Below are 16,058 nucleotides of genomic sequence, written 5' to 3' on the forward strand. Positions count from 1 at the left end.
TAAGGAAATCCCGTTCTGAACGGGATTTCCTTGAGGGCTTCCCCCGTCGCCATGGCGACGATCGCGTTGACGTCGTGACTGATTGGCCAGGCTGCGCACGGGGTCTGGCGGGGGACCTCTATCGCGGTGCATCGGCGGCGGCGATCAAAGTAGATACGCAGCAAGCAAAGTGCTTGCTGCGTGTTTGGAAAAAAAAATGAAGCAAATCGGCCCAGCGGGGCCTGAGCGGCGCCCTCCGGCGGTAATGGACGAGCTGAGCTCGTCCATACCGCTAAGGAGGTTAAAAGGAAACGTCCATATCCCTCTCAGTTAAGGTTCCCTTTAAACGCTCAGGCATGCACCACCTCTATTCGGCTGAAAATGCATGCCCTGCGTCTACAACAAACTACAACAACTTTCGTGATTGTGCCCATCAACAGAGATCATTTACAACCAATATGATCAGAATTTCTGATCGCTCTAATAATTTTTCACTAGAAATTATACCTTTAGTGGGATAGGTTTTGAAGCGCTGAATGTGTGTATGTTTGTGCTGTGTATGTTACAGGGCCAGAGTTAGGACACGTAGGAAAGTGGGTTACCTCTACGCGGTGTATAGGTACGCAAGAGACTTTATTCTTGTAACGAAGATCCCAGCTTTTAACTTGGCTGTAGGGACAGCATTGATTCATTGCTGCATGATTTTTTTGAATGGATTCGCATGTGTGCGGAAGGTCGTTTTGACTTTGCTGTTTTGCTTGCCACACCCCTTCCAGCACCTTCCTATTAAATCTGCAAGTGTTTAAATGTTCTAGCTCCAGGTGAGGAGCCTGGATTTTGAGTTTATTATATTGGGTTCACATTACTGATGAACAACAGTGGAACAGGCTACCCTGTACTGTTGTGAGTCCATCACAGGTGGTCACACTGGCACAGCTGTGTGTTTGTGGCTGCAAGCTGCTTGGGTTTCTTCACCACCCAACACTAACTTTCCCCATCCCCTTCTCCCCACACTCTCCTCCAGCCTCTCCTGCTCACCTACCTGCAAACATGCATGCCTGTGGTAGACAAAAGGGCAAAGAGTCTTGGCTGCTGCTACCTGGTTTCTGTATGGTGTGTAGAGCAGTTCTGCTTCTCTGGCTGACAGAAAGGATGCAGCTACACAGTACAGACACCAGGTGGTAGCAGAATGGCTGCAGACGGTACTCTCTACTTTCCTCCTGCAGCCGGCAGAATGATATGCGGCACACAGCATTCCAGTGTTCTGGGCACTGTGTGGTTGGTCGTGAGCGGTTCGGCACATATCCATGGACCAGGGATTGGGGACCCCTGGCTTAGAGAGAGCCCCACTCGGTACCCATTCTCCATCTGTGGGGGCGAGCCTAAGGACCACCATATCTGGTGCAATTTGTCAGGCAAACAATGTGAAACAGACATGCAAAGTCATATCCGTATGTTCAATGCAACAGTGTACAGTTTTCCCAACAATGGAATACATTGGCATTTATGAAAGCCCCTTTTACACTTACTTCATTGCGTCAGGCTGCATTGGCCTCTCCTACCGCACCTCTTCGCAATGGCTATTAAATCCAATGGAACCTGTCATAATTCCTGCGATGCAATGGGGATGCACTACCAAATGCTATGAAAGTCAGTGGTAATTTGCAGACTGTAAAATTTTGGTGCATTTGCGGTGTGCATGCACAGATGCAGACTTTCAGATGACGTACTTCCTGACCAGCAGTAAACACGTGACTGAAGGGCGCGACTTTTTGAAGTTTGGTTGCCTCCATTTTCCCTGTCAACGCTGTCTGCTTCATATACTAAAGTGTGTGTAATGGTGCAGTGCTTTGCGACAGCCATTTTCCGCCCGCGAATCGCATTGCAGCAAGTGTAAAAGTGTAATAGGTACCTTTTTAATAAAGGTCTCCTAACCTGCAAAGGCTTTACCACAGAGATGTGTGTGTTGAATTGCGCAAATATATTTAAAAGGCCCTAATAGATTATAGATAGTATAGCACCAGTACATACAGTACATTATACAAATGTCCAAGAGTCGAATGGGGTAGTCTTATAGGGTGAGTATATCTCAAAATGTATATATTAACTGGAGAAGTTGAGGGTCGTCTTGTATGCCAAGCCGTCTTATACGCCGGAATATACTGTATTTAACTGACATTTTTTTATCGTAACAACCAACAATATATACAGAAAAATCATGATGATTAACAAGGGTGCCCAAGCTTTCGCATCCCACTGTAGCTATATATCACAAACCACTGGTTTACAGCAAAAAGTGCTTTATGTAAACTTAAATGACATCTTTATACTGAGTACCTTTGAGATAGAAGATAACGGTTAAATAATTGCTTGTCTTTTTAAGACAGCCAGAGAATGTTTGTGGGTTTTTAAAGTTCATATTCAAGAAATTAACTAGCTAAATATTTCCGCTTCTTTCAGTTAAATGTTCTGGCAGGCATGCTTATCGGTTTCCACATCCTGAACTTCGTGTGGTATTTGTACAATCAGAAGGTCAAGCGTAAATTGTCTGGGTTTGTTAGAACATATGTTGTCCTTTTGCATTGTACTGGAAATTAAACATCTAATTGCATTTGCTTTTGTTCAGTCTTGCCCAGTTCAAGGTCTAATTCACTTTTCAAAGTTTAAAACTACATTACAATTTTTTTTAAATTCAGTGTCATGAAGTGTACTATAAAGCTATGCAACTTCCCCCCTCTGTGCTTAGTATTAAACAATGTCAGCTAACCAATCAACTGACAAATTTAACATATTTTTGCAAATTGAAATGGAAAAACACCTGCTGCAGGAATTAATAAACCCTCAGCAATCTACAGATGTGTGCTTATGTCCGTACAGTTTTAACTGCATTCAAAAAACATTGTTTGAGTTGGAGGTGAGTGACATAGACCTTATATACTCACGTATACCGTATATAACAACAAGCAAGCTGACCCCCCCCAACTTTTGCCTGAAAAAAACAGGAGAAAATGATTGACCCTCATATAAGCCGGGGGTAGGAAATGCAGTCCGTGTGATCCCCCAGTGTGTCCCGGTATAGCTAGTATAGTGCTCAGTATGGGTAGGTAGTGCCCCAGTATAGCTAGTATAGTGCCCAGTATAGCTAGTATCGTGCCCAGTATGGGTAGGTAGTGCCCCAGTATAGCTAGTATCGTGCCCAGTATAGCTAGTATAGTGCTATACTGGGCACGATACATATGAGTCAGTAGAACCGTACGGATGTTGGAGCAGGTTTTGTTACTGGCATTGGAGCGTAAGGATCGTGCACTAGTGATCCTGCTCTTGCCAGCTGGCTCCCTGCTGTATCCGGGCCCCCCATCCCCTGCAATATGGAGTACATAGTGCGTTGCTCAAGACTACCTGGGTCCCCTGGCTTGTGGAGCGGAGCATGCCAACATGTCAGCGGTGCAATGAACAGGGGGTTCTTCCTGTGTGGCAATCACTGTGTCTCATATCTATGATGCCATCTAGTGGTGCCTTGAGACACAGCGGTATCATCCTTGGGGCACATCTGGCTTCTGTGGAGGGGACTGTACTGGGGAGGGGGCTTGTACGTGAGTCAATCACTTTTTCCTGCATTCTTAGGGAAAAGTGGATATCTTGGCTTATACACGGGTCAGTTTATATGCAAGTATATACGGTATTTAAAATGTTCAAGTGTGGTTTAGTGCAGTGATAATTGTTTTGGGGTAGGACAGGATACGACAAAGTGGGCAGCACAATGGCGTAGTGGTTTAGCACTCACCTTGCAGCACTGGGTTCCTGGTTCAAATCCCAGCCTGGGCACTATCTGCATGGAGTTTGTATGTTCTCCCCGTGTCTGCGTGGGTGTCCTATGGACACACCAGTTTCCTCCCACATTCCAAAAACATAAGTTAATTGGCTTCCCCTAAATTGGCCCTAGACTACGATACATACTCTACATATACTGTACATATGACTATGGTAGAGATTAGATTGTGCGCCCCTCTGAGGGACAGTTAAGTGGCAAGACCATATATACTCAGTACAGCGCTGCAGAAAATGTTGCCGCTATGTAAATACTAAATAATAATTTCTGTCATGTTCCAGCTGTTCAGGGCAATAATGAAGTATCTATGTGGGACATGGAGACTGGAGACAGACGCTTCACTCTGTGGGCCAGCAGTGCTCCCCCTTTATCAGAGCTACAGGTATGTCTTATTTATCATCTCTTGCATCTTATTAAATGTTTTTACTCATGAATTGCTTAAGCAAACCTTATAATTTCAAGTATAAAGCCGTGTAAATATGTACGAGGCATGTCGGCCCGGCAGGGATCAGATAATATTGCAGGGCCGAGGCTGTACAGATGTGTCGCTAGCCTGCAGGCTACTGACTTGTTCTGTTAGAAGGTGGGGTGATTCTGTTCTAAGGGGATTGTTATGTCGCCTTGGCCGAGTTCAACCAGTTCAGGTTCCATGCGATCTTCACATTTCATCTATGTAGCTATTGATACAATAATAACTTTTTCATTACATATGACATCTAAGAAATACATATATTTGGGTTTTTTTTCAGGACAATGTAGGCTTTCTCTGGGTGATGTTTTTCCCCAAAATTATTTCATTGTATAGGTAGTTTAAAGGCGAGAAAGGAAGTAAATCCAGAACACACACACACGCACACGCACACCACGCGCACACACACACACACACTCCCTTTTTTTTTTTTTTTCACCTTACCAAATGTTCAATTGAGAAGTGCCACTGTTATAAGACAAATGTAGTATCATTTTAACCAGGAAGGGCAACATAATTTATTTTGAGTAGTTGAGCATGTAGCGGACTATTATTCCCAGCCTGTGCATCTGTAGTGATCAGAACTAATCGCTAAGGCGACAGTTGGGGGGACCTGATGCTGTACATATGCATAATCACTAGGCAATTGGAGAGCCATACATCTGTACAGCATTGGGGTTCCAAACTGTTGCGATCGCATTTGATGGCTAATGAAGGCAGACCCTGAAGATGTGTACAGGTGGGTAGGTAGGGGGTTTAACACTCATTGGAGCTTTTTTTTTTTATTATTTCTTACATTATGACGTAGGGCACATGACTTTTAAATTCTGTGCATTTTGCCTCATACAGGAAATGTGCACCACCGCACATGTAATTGAAGTCAATGGGCCGCTCAAGAATCATAGCTTTGTCTATTTTTTTATTTTTTTTTCTCTGCAGCAAAAAAAAAAAAGCATAAAACTTGCTTTTTCCGACATTTCATGCACATTCTATTGTACAGTATTTTGCAGTAAAACAAAATGTTGTACACAGAAACCTCAAAACTCAATCGTAGAGCACCCAGAACACAAAAAATCACTGTGATGTCACAGGAACAAACGTGTGTCCTGCCTGACCTTATCTGTTAGTCCATATATTTATTTTAAATACATGTGCCCATGTGTTAATGCCTCAGCATTCAGGAGCGCTCAGCAGCGGCTTTTGTCCAGGAACATCTAGTGTGTAGAAGAGGAAAGATGAGGTGGGAACCACCTTTCGGAAAGGGACAATGGGAGCCCAATAGCGCAATATGTTACTAATATCTGAAAGGGTGTAGTAGAATGAAATATACTCACAGAGGTGAGTTGCAGCAATAGGCAACCAACCATATGAGACAGGTGGAGAGATGAGGCCTGTCTCCACTCGGCACTCCAGGTATGGCTGGATGGGAATGGTCACACACTTGAAAAAAAGTGATTGCAACCAGGGGTGGCAGAGCACTATAGTCCAAAAAATAAGTTCCTTGTCATGCTGTCTGTCTACCCATATTTGTAGTTTGTCACAGCAGCATTCTTATTCTATACCACAGATGTCTATGGGTGACTGAAGATTTGCTGTCTTTGGGGAAGATTTGCTCTCTTTGTACTGCTCTATTTAGAGAAAAATAACCTAATACACTTATTTTCATTAACAGCCTTCACCTCATAGTGTTAATGGAATTTACTGCAGTCCAGCAGATGGAAACCCAATATTATTGACTGCGGGATCTGACATGAAAATTAGGTAAGTAAAATCTCTGGACCTTGCACACAAAAATATTTAAACCTGGTATTGCAGCTAGATGCCCAATAAAGTAGGCCTTAGCTGTAAAATGCTCGCTAGGGCTTTAGAAAGTCACTGCAGTGCTGGCACATTTTCATTACAGTGAACCAAGGCAGGACTGCCACAAACAAAGCGGCTATATATCATTCTGAAGCCAGCCACGTCTGTTCTGCATCAGTTCAGCATAGTTTAAAAAAAAAAAAAACACTGTTGAACTTTTAGCAAGACCTGCACTTGAATGGCTTTTTCGCATGCAGAAATCAGTTACTGCTCGGCTGCTCCCAAATAATGCCACTAGAGAGAAAATACAAAAGAAAGGGACGCTCTGAGACTCCGTAATAAACGGATTCCTGAGCAAAGCCAGACTGAATGCTCAGTCTGGGATTTTATCAGGGCTGATAAGAAGCAGGCTGAGCAGTGAAGAATGAAACAGAGAGCAGGGTACCTGTTTTCTCTAATGTTCCCACTGATATGTATGGTAAAATACATGAGGGTGCTTCGTCTCTGGTTCACTTTAAAGGGAAATAAATATAGCAGCTTACATATCCCTCTCGCTTGATTTCAGTTCTGCCATGGGAGACTCGGGCAGTAAAGGACAACTCCCTTTCCTGCTCTGCTAATAGTTGACACAGAGGAAATTAGTGTGAGGAAGGGCTGTTTTCCAAAGCAAAACGCAATCTCAGTGCAATTTCATTTTGATTTTACAGTGTGATTTTTCTGTTTGTGTTTTGCAGTTTTTACTGGATGCTAGGATCAAATGCACACAAATGTAGCAGGCAGGGCATTTGCGGTCAGGCAAAATCTGATCTCACAAGCGGGATCCCGGTATCTCTATTGTTTTGTAGATGTCCTTACATTTTGCAAACATAATGGGAAACAGCCTGAAATGTCTTCGTCAACAACATGTGTAGTAATGTTCTGTTTGTGTTCCCATTTGGGACATGTGTGATTGAGGTAGGAAGTGAATTAAAATTTCCCAAAGGATTTAGTCAGGGAAAATGTCCATAATGGAAACCAAATAAGAATGAAAAAGATTTGCCTTGCGTTGCACTGTGAGTAAAATGTTTTGTGATGGGTGTTTATAATCCTATTCTTGTGAAGACATTTATGTAGTTTAATATAGGCTTGACATATTCTAAATACAGGAATTACTTCAAATTTAGTTTGTCATTTGCTTTACCATTGTTTTTTGTTTTTTTTATTGCAGATTTTGGAATCTGGCCTGTCCTAAGAGATCTTACATAATTGCAGGAAGCACCAACAATCTACCACCTGTGTCTTATTTCAGCAAAATCATTGAGGGCACAGAAGTTGTTCAGGTAACTTTACATATTATATACTGTTTGCTTAACCAGTTCACCACTGAAGGTTTTTTTACCTCTTATGGACCAGAGCAATGTTCACCTTTCTGCGCTCCTCCCTTTCATTCACCAATAACTTTATCACTACTTATCACGACGGGAAAAAAAATCACATTTAAAAGAAAAACATAATTAGTTAACTTAGGAACTCAGGTTTTTTTTCTATGTATGTCATGAAGGTATATTACTGTTAGTTTTGAAAAAAATACCCCTATATTTCCAATTAAAATATTGTTGCCATACATTGTAATAGGGGCACAATTTAAAGTGAAACCGTGACCAAGAATTGAACTTCATCCCAATCAGTAGCTGATACTCCCTTTTACATGAGAAATCTATTCCTTTTCACAAACAGACCATCAGGGGGCTCTCTATCGCTGATATTGTGGTGAAACCACTCCCACAAGAAACTCTGATGACCATGGTCCTCTCAGTTTCCTGTCTGTGAACCTTGTTGAATTGTGGGAAATAGCTGTTTACAGCTGTTTCCAACTGCCAAAAAAAGCAAGCAGCAGCTGCGTCACCTGCCAGCACTAAAAATGTCACCATGTGATAAATGTCAAAATGTAAATCCGGGATTTAAAAGATTTTACAAAGGGCAAACACTGACTAAATCATTTATACATAATTATTGGTAAAATGAAGCACTTTTTTATTACAATATTTTCACAGTTATTCTTTAAATGGTGTAATAACCAGGACAAATGGGCAAATAAGATACATGGGTTTTAATCACGGTAGCATTTATTTTAAAACTATAATGGCTGAAAACTGAGTACATTTTTTTTCCATTTTTTTTCGTATTATTCCCATTAAAATGCATTTAGAGAAAAATAACAGTTGTTCCACCCAAAGAAAGCCTAATTGGTGGCCAAAAAAAAAGATATATTTTATGTAATATCGATTTAATGGGATGTGTATGTTGATTTTGAATTTTACTATTTGGCCACTAGATGTCTCCCTCCCCCCCCCCCCCATTGTTGTCATTGTTGCCGGTTGTATTAATCATGGGGACTGCGTTCCCATTCACGGATCTCCCTACTGATGAGCGGCAACAAGAACTCGGGCGGGAGCAACCAGATACGCATATCTACGCACTTGGGGCTAAAATGAAGATCATTTTGAAAAATAAATTGAGTTTATGTGAGGCGTCTTTCACATGAGCAAGTATCGGATCGGCGCGAAGCAGCCATTGTACGGCCTGGTTAATGCCCTAGCTCCCACCTCCTTCACCCTGCACCTAAGAACCTGTGGTTGTAACCACCACAGTCACATTTGTTGTGCAGTTGTATTTTAACCATTTGGCCAATCAAGTCACATTTGTGCCTAAATACTTGGATTTACTTTATCCTTGAGCATTCTTCTTTCTTCTTGAATGGTGCACGCTGGACGAGACACCAGAGACGTTTAGAAGTCCCTAGTTGTCTAGGGGACCACTCCTCTCCATTATAGCTTACCCTGCAATATTCTACCCACTTCTCTACTCTTCTAACTTTCCCTGTTAGCCTAGTGGTCCCCACTTTCCTCCAGCTCTGCCTACTGGGGGTCTAGTGCTCCCCCACCCCCCTTGCAGAGGTTGGCAGCAGGAAGAAATTGGTTGTTGTTCCCCTTGACTTATACTGATGTTGATCTCTTGTATCACATGTAATGAGTCTCAGCTTGATGATGTCATCAAGCTGGGACCCAGTATATACAAATAGAAGAGGTTCTGATGAACTATCCAAAGGAACTGGACATTTTGAGTGATAATCAGCATCGCTTCCTGCTGCTAACCTCTGCCAATGGGGAAAAGAGGGATCAGACATCAGGGTGAAACACCTTTGGTGATGAGCAGCACACCAGCTGTGCTCATCAGCACTACAGACTAGTACTCCTGCCATTCTGCCAACACTGGTGGCAGAGAGGATGTGAATATTCTGTAGTGATGGCAACAAGCGGTTAAGCCACAGCAATGCAGATATACATATCAGTTAATGAGCATAGTTGTGTACTAGCATTCAGCCTTGCTAAGTTTCTGTGGGGATCTCAAGAGGACTACAGAGGTTGGAATATCAAGGAGGGCAACCCTTACATTGAGAACTTATCCTGCAATGTTGATCTTGATTTTTGGTTTTCCAATCCTGAGTTCCAGCCACTTCTCCAGAGTTTGAGAGGAATCTGCACAGGAGATTTGGGCGCAGGATCCAGCCAGTATGGCTGATCCTGCTCCTGCACAAATTCCCATTGATTTTAAATACTATTCCCCCTCCAGGCTGCTATGGATGGGGGGGGGGGGAATGAAATAATTCGGCTTCCAGCAATGGCTGGGGGCCGAATTACAGTCTTCTGACGGCGCTGAAGTTACTCACTGCTGCGGCCAAGTCTCCTGCGCTGGAATGGCAGTGTTCACTTCTCCACTGACGCCCACCTGCATGATGTCAGCAGGCTGGTACTCTGTTGATATGGTGGAGTATGCTGGTATAGAGGCTTAGGATGTCAACACCACAGGAACAAGGAGAGACAAAAGTAATAGCTGCAGCAATGCTGTCAAACTTGCCCTGGTTTAGAAGATGTTAAGGGACTAGTATTGTTTAAAATTGTAAAATATATATAATATAAAATGCACATTTCTCCTAGGGTAAAACGCACTATAATTTACTTTTCTCCTATGTTGCTGTCACTTGCAGTGTGCAGTAAAAATCTAACAGATCTGACAGATTTCTACATAGATGGTGGGCATTGGCAACTGCCAATTCAGTAAGTGCTTTTTTTGTAAACAAAGGAATACCTGTGAATCTCCCATGAGGAGATGGCCTACTCCAAAACCTGCCAGATTTTCAGTACCTCCTGTAAGTGACCAAATCGTAGGAAAAGAGTAATGTATAGTGCATTTACCCTGGGAGAAATCTATGGTACATTTTATATGTACTCGTGATGAGAAGGGGTTAGAGAGCGAGCAGGTATCACTAATTTACTCCATTCTCGGAAGATGTAAGTAATCCATTAAGAAAAGATCAAAATTCATACATCTTTTAGTACTGTAATGCAGTATTCTCAATTTCCATTTCAAAAAGATCCACAGGAGGGCACCAGAGGACAGTCGCAGCAGCGCCTTGTGCTCTATTTCAAATAAAGTTTACAGTTTAGTCTTGCTTAAATAATTTCTCAGTCACTCGTGTTTTCCTGTTAATCTGTGCAATACGTTATTTTTCTTATTGATTTGGAATGTTCTAGATAAACAGCACTTTCTGACATTCTGCACTGTGTGACTGGGTCTTGTCTCCTGTGTAACTTGCAGGAAATTCAGAGTAAGCACACTGTGGGACCCAGTGAGGATGCTCCACGCAGAGGACCTGAGTCACTGCCAGCAGGACATCACGACATTATTACAGACATGGCTACCTTCCAGACTACACAAGGCTTTATAGTAACAGCCTCCCGTGATGGCATTGTGAAAGTGTGGAAATAAAGGTTGATGGAGCTGAAACTTATCAAGCTAAGCTATGCTATGCTATGCTATGCCATGCTATGCCAGACTATACCAAGTGCCGAAGTGTGCATGGCTTGATGTGTAGGCCTGATGAGCAGGGCTGTTGGCCTAGTATAGTTCAGTCAGTGAGACAACATGGCTCTAAAATGGACCCGCAATATGTTAAAGGAAAAGAAAACAAACCTGTCTGTAGTATTACACGCACGGATCTGTGAGAAGATTTTCAGAACTTTTTGGAGAATGTTCTCTCTCCCACTATGCCCCGTGCAGAAGATATTTAGTGCTTTCTTATTCCCTTGTACACACACTGTAAATGGATACATAATATTTAAGTCATTTGTTAGTTTATATTTTGGATGCTTGTTTACAGGAGTATGAATGGAAGAATGTGTTTTGCACTAAAGTTCTCATACTGCTATTAAAGAAACTACCTTCATATTACATGTTTACAGCCTCCTTTTCCAGGTTATTACTATCTGTTCAGGAAAAATAAAAGGAAAGTCCAAACGCTCTAAACCGCCAGAAACACGTACTCATTGGTGCAGGATCTGGCCAGCCAGGCCAAACTGAACAACAGAAAAGGATCCACAGACTTCAGTAGAGTCTTTAAAAACTGGTATTCTTTATTAGAAAAAAATTAGACATGGACATCCACAGGATCAATACTTATTAGTCAGGCCTAAAATGTGCACTGAGGCCTCTTTCACAGTGGGACGTTGCATTTGATGCGACGTTAACTACTTAAAGACCGCCCCACGCCAATGAGCGTGGTCGCGGCAGCAGCCCCAGGACCGCCTAACGCCAATTGGCGTCAAGTCCTGGGGCTGGGATTTGCGCGCATCTCCTGCTCGGGGGGCGGAGCTCCACACCGACTTCAGTCTCCGAGCGGAGACAGACGGCATGATCGCCATCTATTTACATGTACAGCGCTGTGATCAGCAGCAGCGCTGTACTGGGGACAAGAGAGCGATCGGCTCTCATAGGCAGAAGCCTATGACAGCCGATCGCCGTGATTGGCCGGCTGGGGGGAGGGAAGGGATTAAGCAAAAAAAAAGGGGGAACTAGTAAAAAAAAAATTACAAAAACAAATATTTATTAAAAAAAAAAAAGACACAAGGGGAAGGGGGGTGCGATCAGACCCCACCAACAGAGAGCTCTGTTGGTGGGGAGAAAAGTGTGTGTGGGGGGGGGGGGGGGGAATCGCTCGTGTGCTGTGTTGTGCAGCCCTGCAGCTTGGCCTTAAAGCTGCAGTGGCCAATTAAGTAAACAGCCTGGTTTTTAGGGGGGTTTACCACTGTGGTCCACACGTGGTTAAAGTCGCACAACGTGCCCATAACGCAGCGCATGTAGGTTATGAAATTGGACTTTATTTTGCACTGTGTTATGGGTCTCTTAGTGCACCTTTTCCGTTGCATACTGATGGAATGAAAACGGTGCAAAAAAAAACATTACTGAGCATGTGCAACACACATAACGCAGCAAATACATTGCTAAACGCACAGCTTGCAACACGTTTTAACCACTTGAGGACCTAGGGCTTTACCCCCCTTAAGGACCGGCCACTTTTTTTCCATTCAGACCACTGCAGCTTTCACGGTTTATTGCTCGCTCATACAACCTACCACCTAAATGAATTTTGGCTCCTTTTCTTGTCACTAATAAAGCTTTCTTTTGATGCTATTTGATTGCTCCTGCGATTTTTACTTTTTATTATATTCATCAAAAAAGACATGAATTTTGGCAAAAAAATGATTTTTTTAACTTTCTGTGCTGACAGTTTTCAAATAAAGTAAAATTTCTGTATACATGCAGCGCGAAAAATGTGGACAAACATGTTTTTGATAAAAAAAAAACCATTCAGTGTATATTTATTGGTTTGGGTAAAAGTTATAGCGTTTACAAACTATGGTGCCAAAAGTGAATTTTCCCATTTTCAAGCATCTCTGACTTTTCTGACCCCCTGTCATGTTTCATGAGGGGCTAGAATTCCAGGATAGTATAAATACCCCCCAAATGACCCCATTTTGGAAAGAAGACATCCCAAAGTATTCACTGAGAGGCATAGTGAGTTCATAGAAGATATTATTTTTTGTCACAAGTAAGCGGAAAATGACACTTTGTGAGGAAAAAAAAAAAAAAAAAAAGTTTCCATTTCTTCTAACTTGCGACAAAAAAAAATGAAATCTGCCACGGACTCACCATGCCCCTCTCTGAATACCTTGAAGGGTCTACTTTCCAAAATGGGATCATTTGTGGGGTGTGTTTACTGTCCTGACATTTTGGGGGGTGCTAAATTGTAAGCACCCCTGTAAAGCCTAAAGGTGCTCATTGGACTTTGGACCCCTTAGCGCAGTTAGGCTGCAAAAAAGTGCCACACATGTGGTATTGCCGTACTCAGGAGAAGTAGTATAATGTGTTTTGGGGTGTATTTTTACACATACCCATGCTGGGTGGGAGAAATATCTCTGTAAATGACAATTTGTTAATTTTTTTTACACACAATTGTCCATTTACAGAGATATTTCTCCCACTCAGCATGGGTATGTGTAAAAATACACCACAAAACACATTATACTACTTCTCCTGAGTACGGCGATACCACATGTGTGGCACTTTTTTGCACCCTAACTGCGCTAAAGGGCCCAAAGTCCAATGAGTACCTTTAGGATTTCACAGGTCATTTTGAGAAATTTCGTTTCAAGACTACTCCTCACGGTTTAGGGCCCCTAAAATGCCAGGGCAGTATAGGAACCCCACAAATGACCCCATTTTAGAAAGAAGACACCCCAAGGTATTCCGTTAGTAGTATGGCGAGTTCATAGAAGATTTTATTTTTTGTCACAAGTTAGCGGAAAATGACACTTTGTGAAAAAACACAATTAAAATCAATTTCCGCTAACTTTTGACAAAAAATAAAATCTTCTATGAACTCACCATACTCCTAACGGAATACCTTGGGGTGTCTTCTTTCTAAAATGGGGTCATTTGTGGGGTTCCTATACTGCCCTGGCATTTTAGGGGCCCTAAACCGTGAGGAGTAGTCTTGAAACCAAATGTCGCAAAATGACCTGTGAAATCCTAAAGGTACTCATTGGACTTTGGGCCCTTTAGCGCAGTTAGGGTGCAAAAAAGTGCCACACATGTGGTATCGCCATACTCGGGAGAAGTAGTACAATGTGTTTTGGGGTGTATTTTTACACATACCCATGCTGGGTGGGAGAAATACCTCTGTAAATGGACAATTGTGTGTAAAAAAATCAAAAGATTGTCATTTACAGAGGTATTTCTCCCACCCAGCATGGGTATGTGTAAAAATACACCCCAAAACACATTGTACTACTTCTCCCGAGTACGGCGATACCACATGTGTGGCACTTTTTTGCACCCTAACTGCACTAAGGGGCCCAAAGTCCAATGAGTACCTTTAGGATTTCACAGGTCATTTTTGTTTCAAGACTACTCCTCACGGTTTAGGGCCCCTAAAATGCCAGGGCAGTATAGGAACCCCACTAATGACCCCATTTTAGAAAGAAGACACCCCAAGGTATTCCGTTAGGAGTATGGTGAGTTCATAGAAGTTTTTATTTTTTTGTCACAAGTTAGCGGAAATTGATTTTAATAGTTTTTTTTCACAAAGTGTCATTTTCCGCTAACTTGTGACAAAAAATAAAAACTTCTATGAACTCACCATACTCCTAACGGAATACCTTGGGGTGTCTTCTTTCTAAAATGGGGTCATTTGTGGGGTTCCTATACTGCCCTGGCATTTTAGGGGCCCTAAACCGTGAGGAGTAGTCTTGAAACCAAATGTCGCAAAATGACCTGTGAAATCCTAAAGGTACTCATTGGACTTTGGGCCCCTTAGCGTACTTAGGGTGTAAAAAAGTGCCACACATGTGGTACCGCTGTACTCAGGAGAAGTAGTATAATGCGTTTTGGGGTGTATTTTTACACATACCCATGCTAAGTGGGAGAAATATCTCTGTAAATGACAATTGTTTGATTTTTTTACACACAATTGTCCATTTACATAGAAATTTCTCCCACCCAGCATGGGTATGTGTAAAAATACACCCCAAAACACATTATACTACTTTTCCTGAGTACGGCGGTACCACATGTGTGACACTTTTTTGCAGCCTAGGTGCGCTAAGGGGCCCAACGTCCTATTCACAGGTCATTTTGAAGCATTTGTTTTCTAGACTACTCCTCGCGGTTTAGGGCCCCTAAAATGCCAGGGCAGTATAGGAACCCCACAAGTGACCCCATTTTAGAAAGAAGACACCCCAAGGTATTCCGTTAGGTGTATGGCGAGTTCATAGAAGATTTTATTTTTTGTCACAAGTTAGTGAAAAATGACACTTTGTGAAAAAAAACCAATAAAAATTAATTTCCGCTAACTTTTGACAAAAAATTAAATCTTCTATGAACTCGTCATACACCTAACATAATACCTTGGGGTGTCTTTTTTTTTTCTAAAATGGGGTCACTTGTGGGGTTCCTATACCGCCCTGGCATTTTACAGGCCCAAAACCGTGAGTAGTCTGGAAACCAAATGTCTCAAAATGACTGTTCAGGGGTATAAGCATCTGCAAATTTTGATGACAGGTGGTCTATGAGGGGGCGAATTTTGTGGAACCGGTCATAAGCAGGGTGGCCTTTTAGATGACAGGTTGTATTGGGCCTGATCTGATGGATAGGAGTGCTAGGGGGGTGACAGGAGGTGATTGATGGGTGTCTCAGGGGGTGGTTAGAGGGGAAAATAGATGCAATCCATGCACTGGGGAGGTGATCGGAAGGGGGTCTGAGGGTTTGGCCGAGTGATCAGGAGCCCACACGGGGCAAATTGGGGCCTGATCTGATGGGTAGGTGTGCTAGGGGGTGACAGGAGGTGATTGATGGGTGTCTCAAGGTGTGATTAGAGGGGGGAATGGATGCAAGCAATGCACTGGCGAGGTGATCAGGGCTGGGGTCTGAGGGCATTCTGAGGGTGTGGGCGGGTGATTGAGTGCCCTAGGGGCAGATAGGGGTCTAATCTGATAGGTAGCAGTGACAGGGGGTGATTGATGGGTAATTAGTGGGTGTTTAGGGTAGAGAATAGATGGAAACACTGCGCTTGGGTGGTGATCTGATGTCGGATCTGCGGGCGAT

General features: G+C 42.8%; 1 protein-coding gene across 1 annotated transcript in view; it reads left to right on the forward strand.

Moving 5' to 3' along the window:
- PIK3R4 (phosphoinositide-3-kinase regulatory subunit 4) overlaps positions 1 to 11,348 on the forward strand; it is a 69,044-nt gene extending 57,696 nt beyond the window's left edge. Inside the window, exons 17-20 of the mRNA XM_068236273.1 lie at positions 4,090 to 4,190; positions 5,950 to 6,038; positions 7,285 to 7,396; positions 10,716 to 11,348. Of these exons, the coding sequence (XP_068092374.1) occupies positions 4,090 to 4,190; positions 5,950 to 6,038; positions 7,285 to 7,396; positions 10,716 to 10,886 (473 nt within the window). The 3' untranslated portion in view covers positions 10,887 to 11,348. The remainder of the gene's footprint in view (positions 1 to 4,089; positions 4,191 to 5,949; positions 6,039 to 7,284; positions 7,397 to 10,715) is intronic.
- Positions 11,349 to 16,058: the final 4,710 nt, after the last annotated feature.

This window comes from Hyperolius riggenbachi, chromosome 5 (genome assembly GCF_040937935.1).
Source record: "Hyperolius riggenbachi isolate aHypRig1 chromosome 5, aHypRig1.pri, whole genome shotgun sequence".
Taxonomy (NCBI): Eukaryota; Metazoa; Chordata; class Amphibia; order Anura; family Hyperoliidae; genus Hyperolius; species Hyperolius riggenbachi.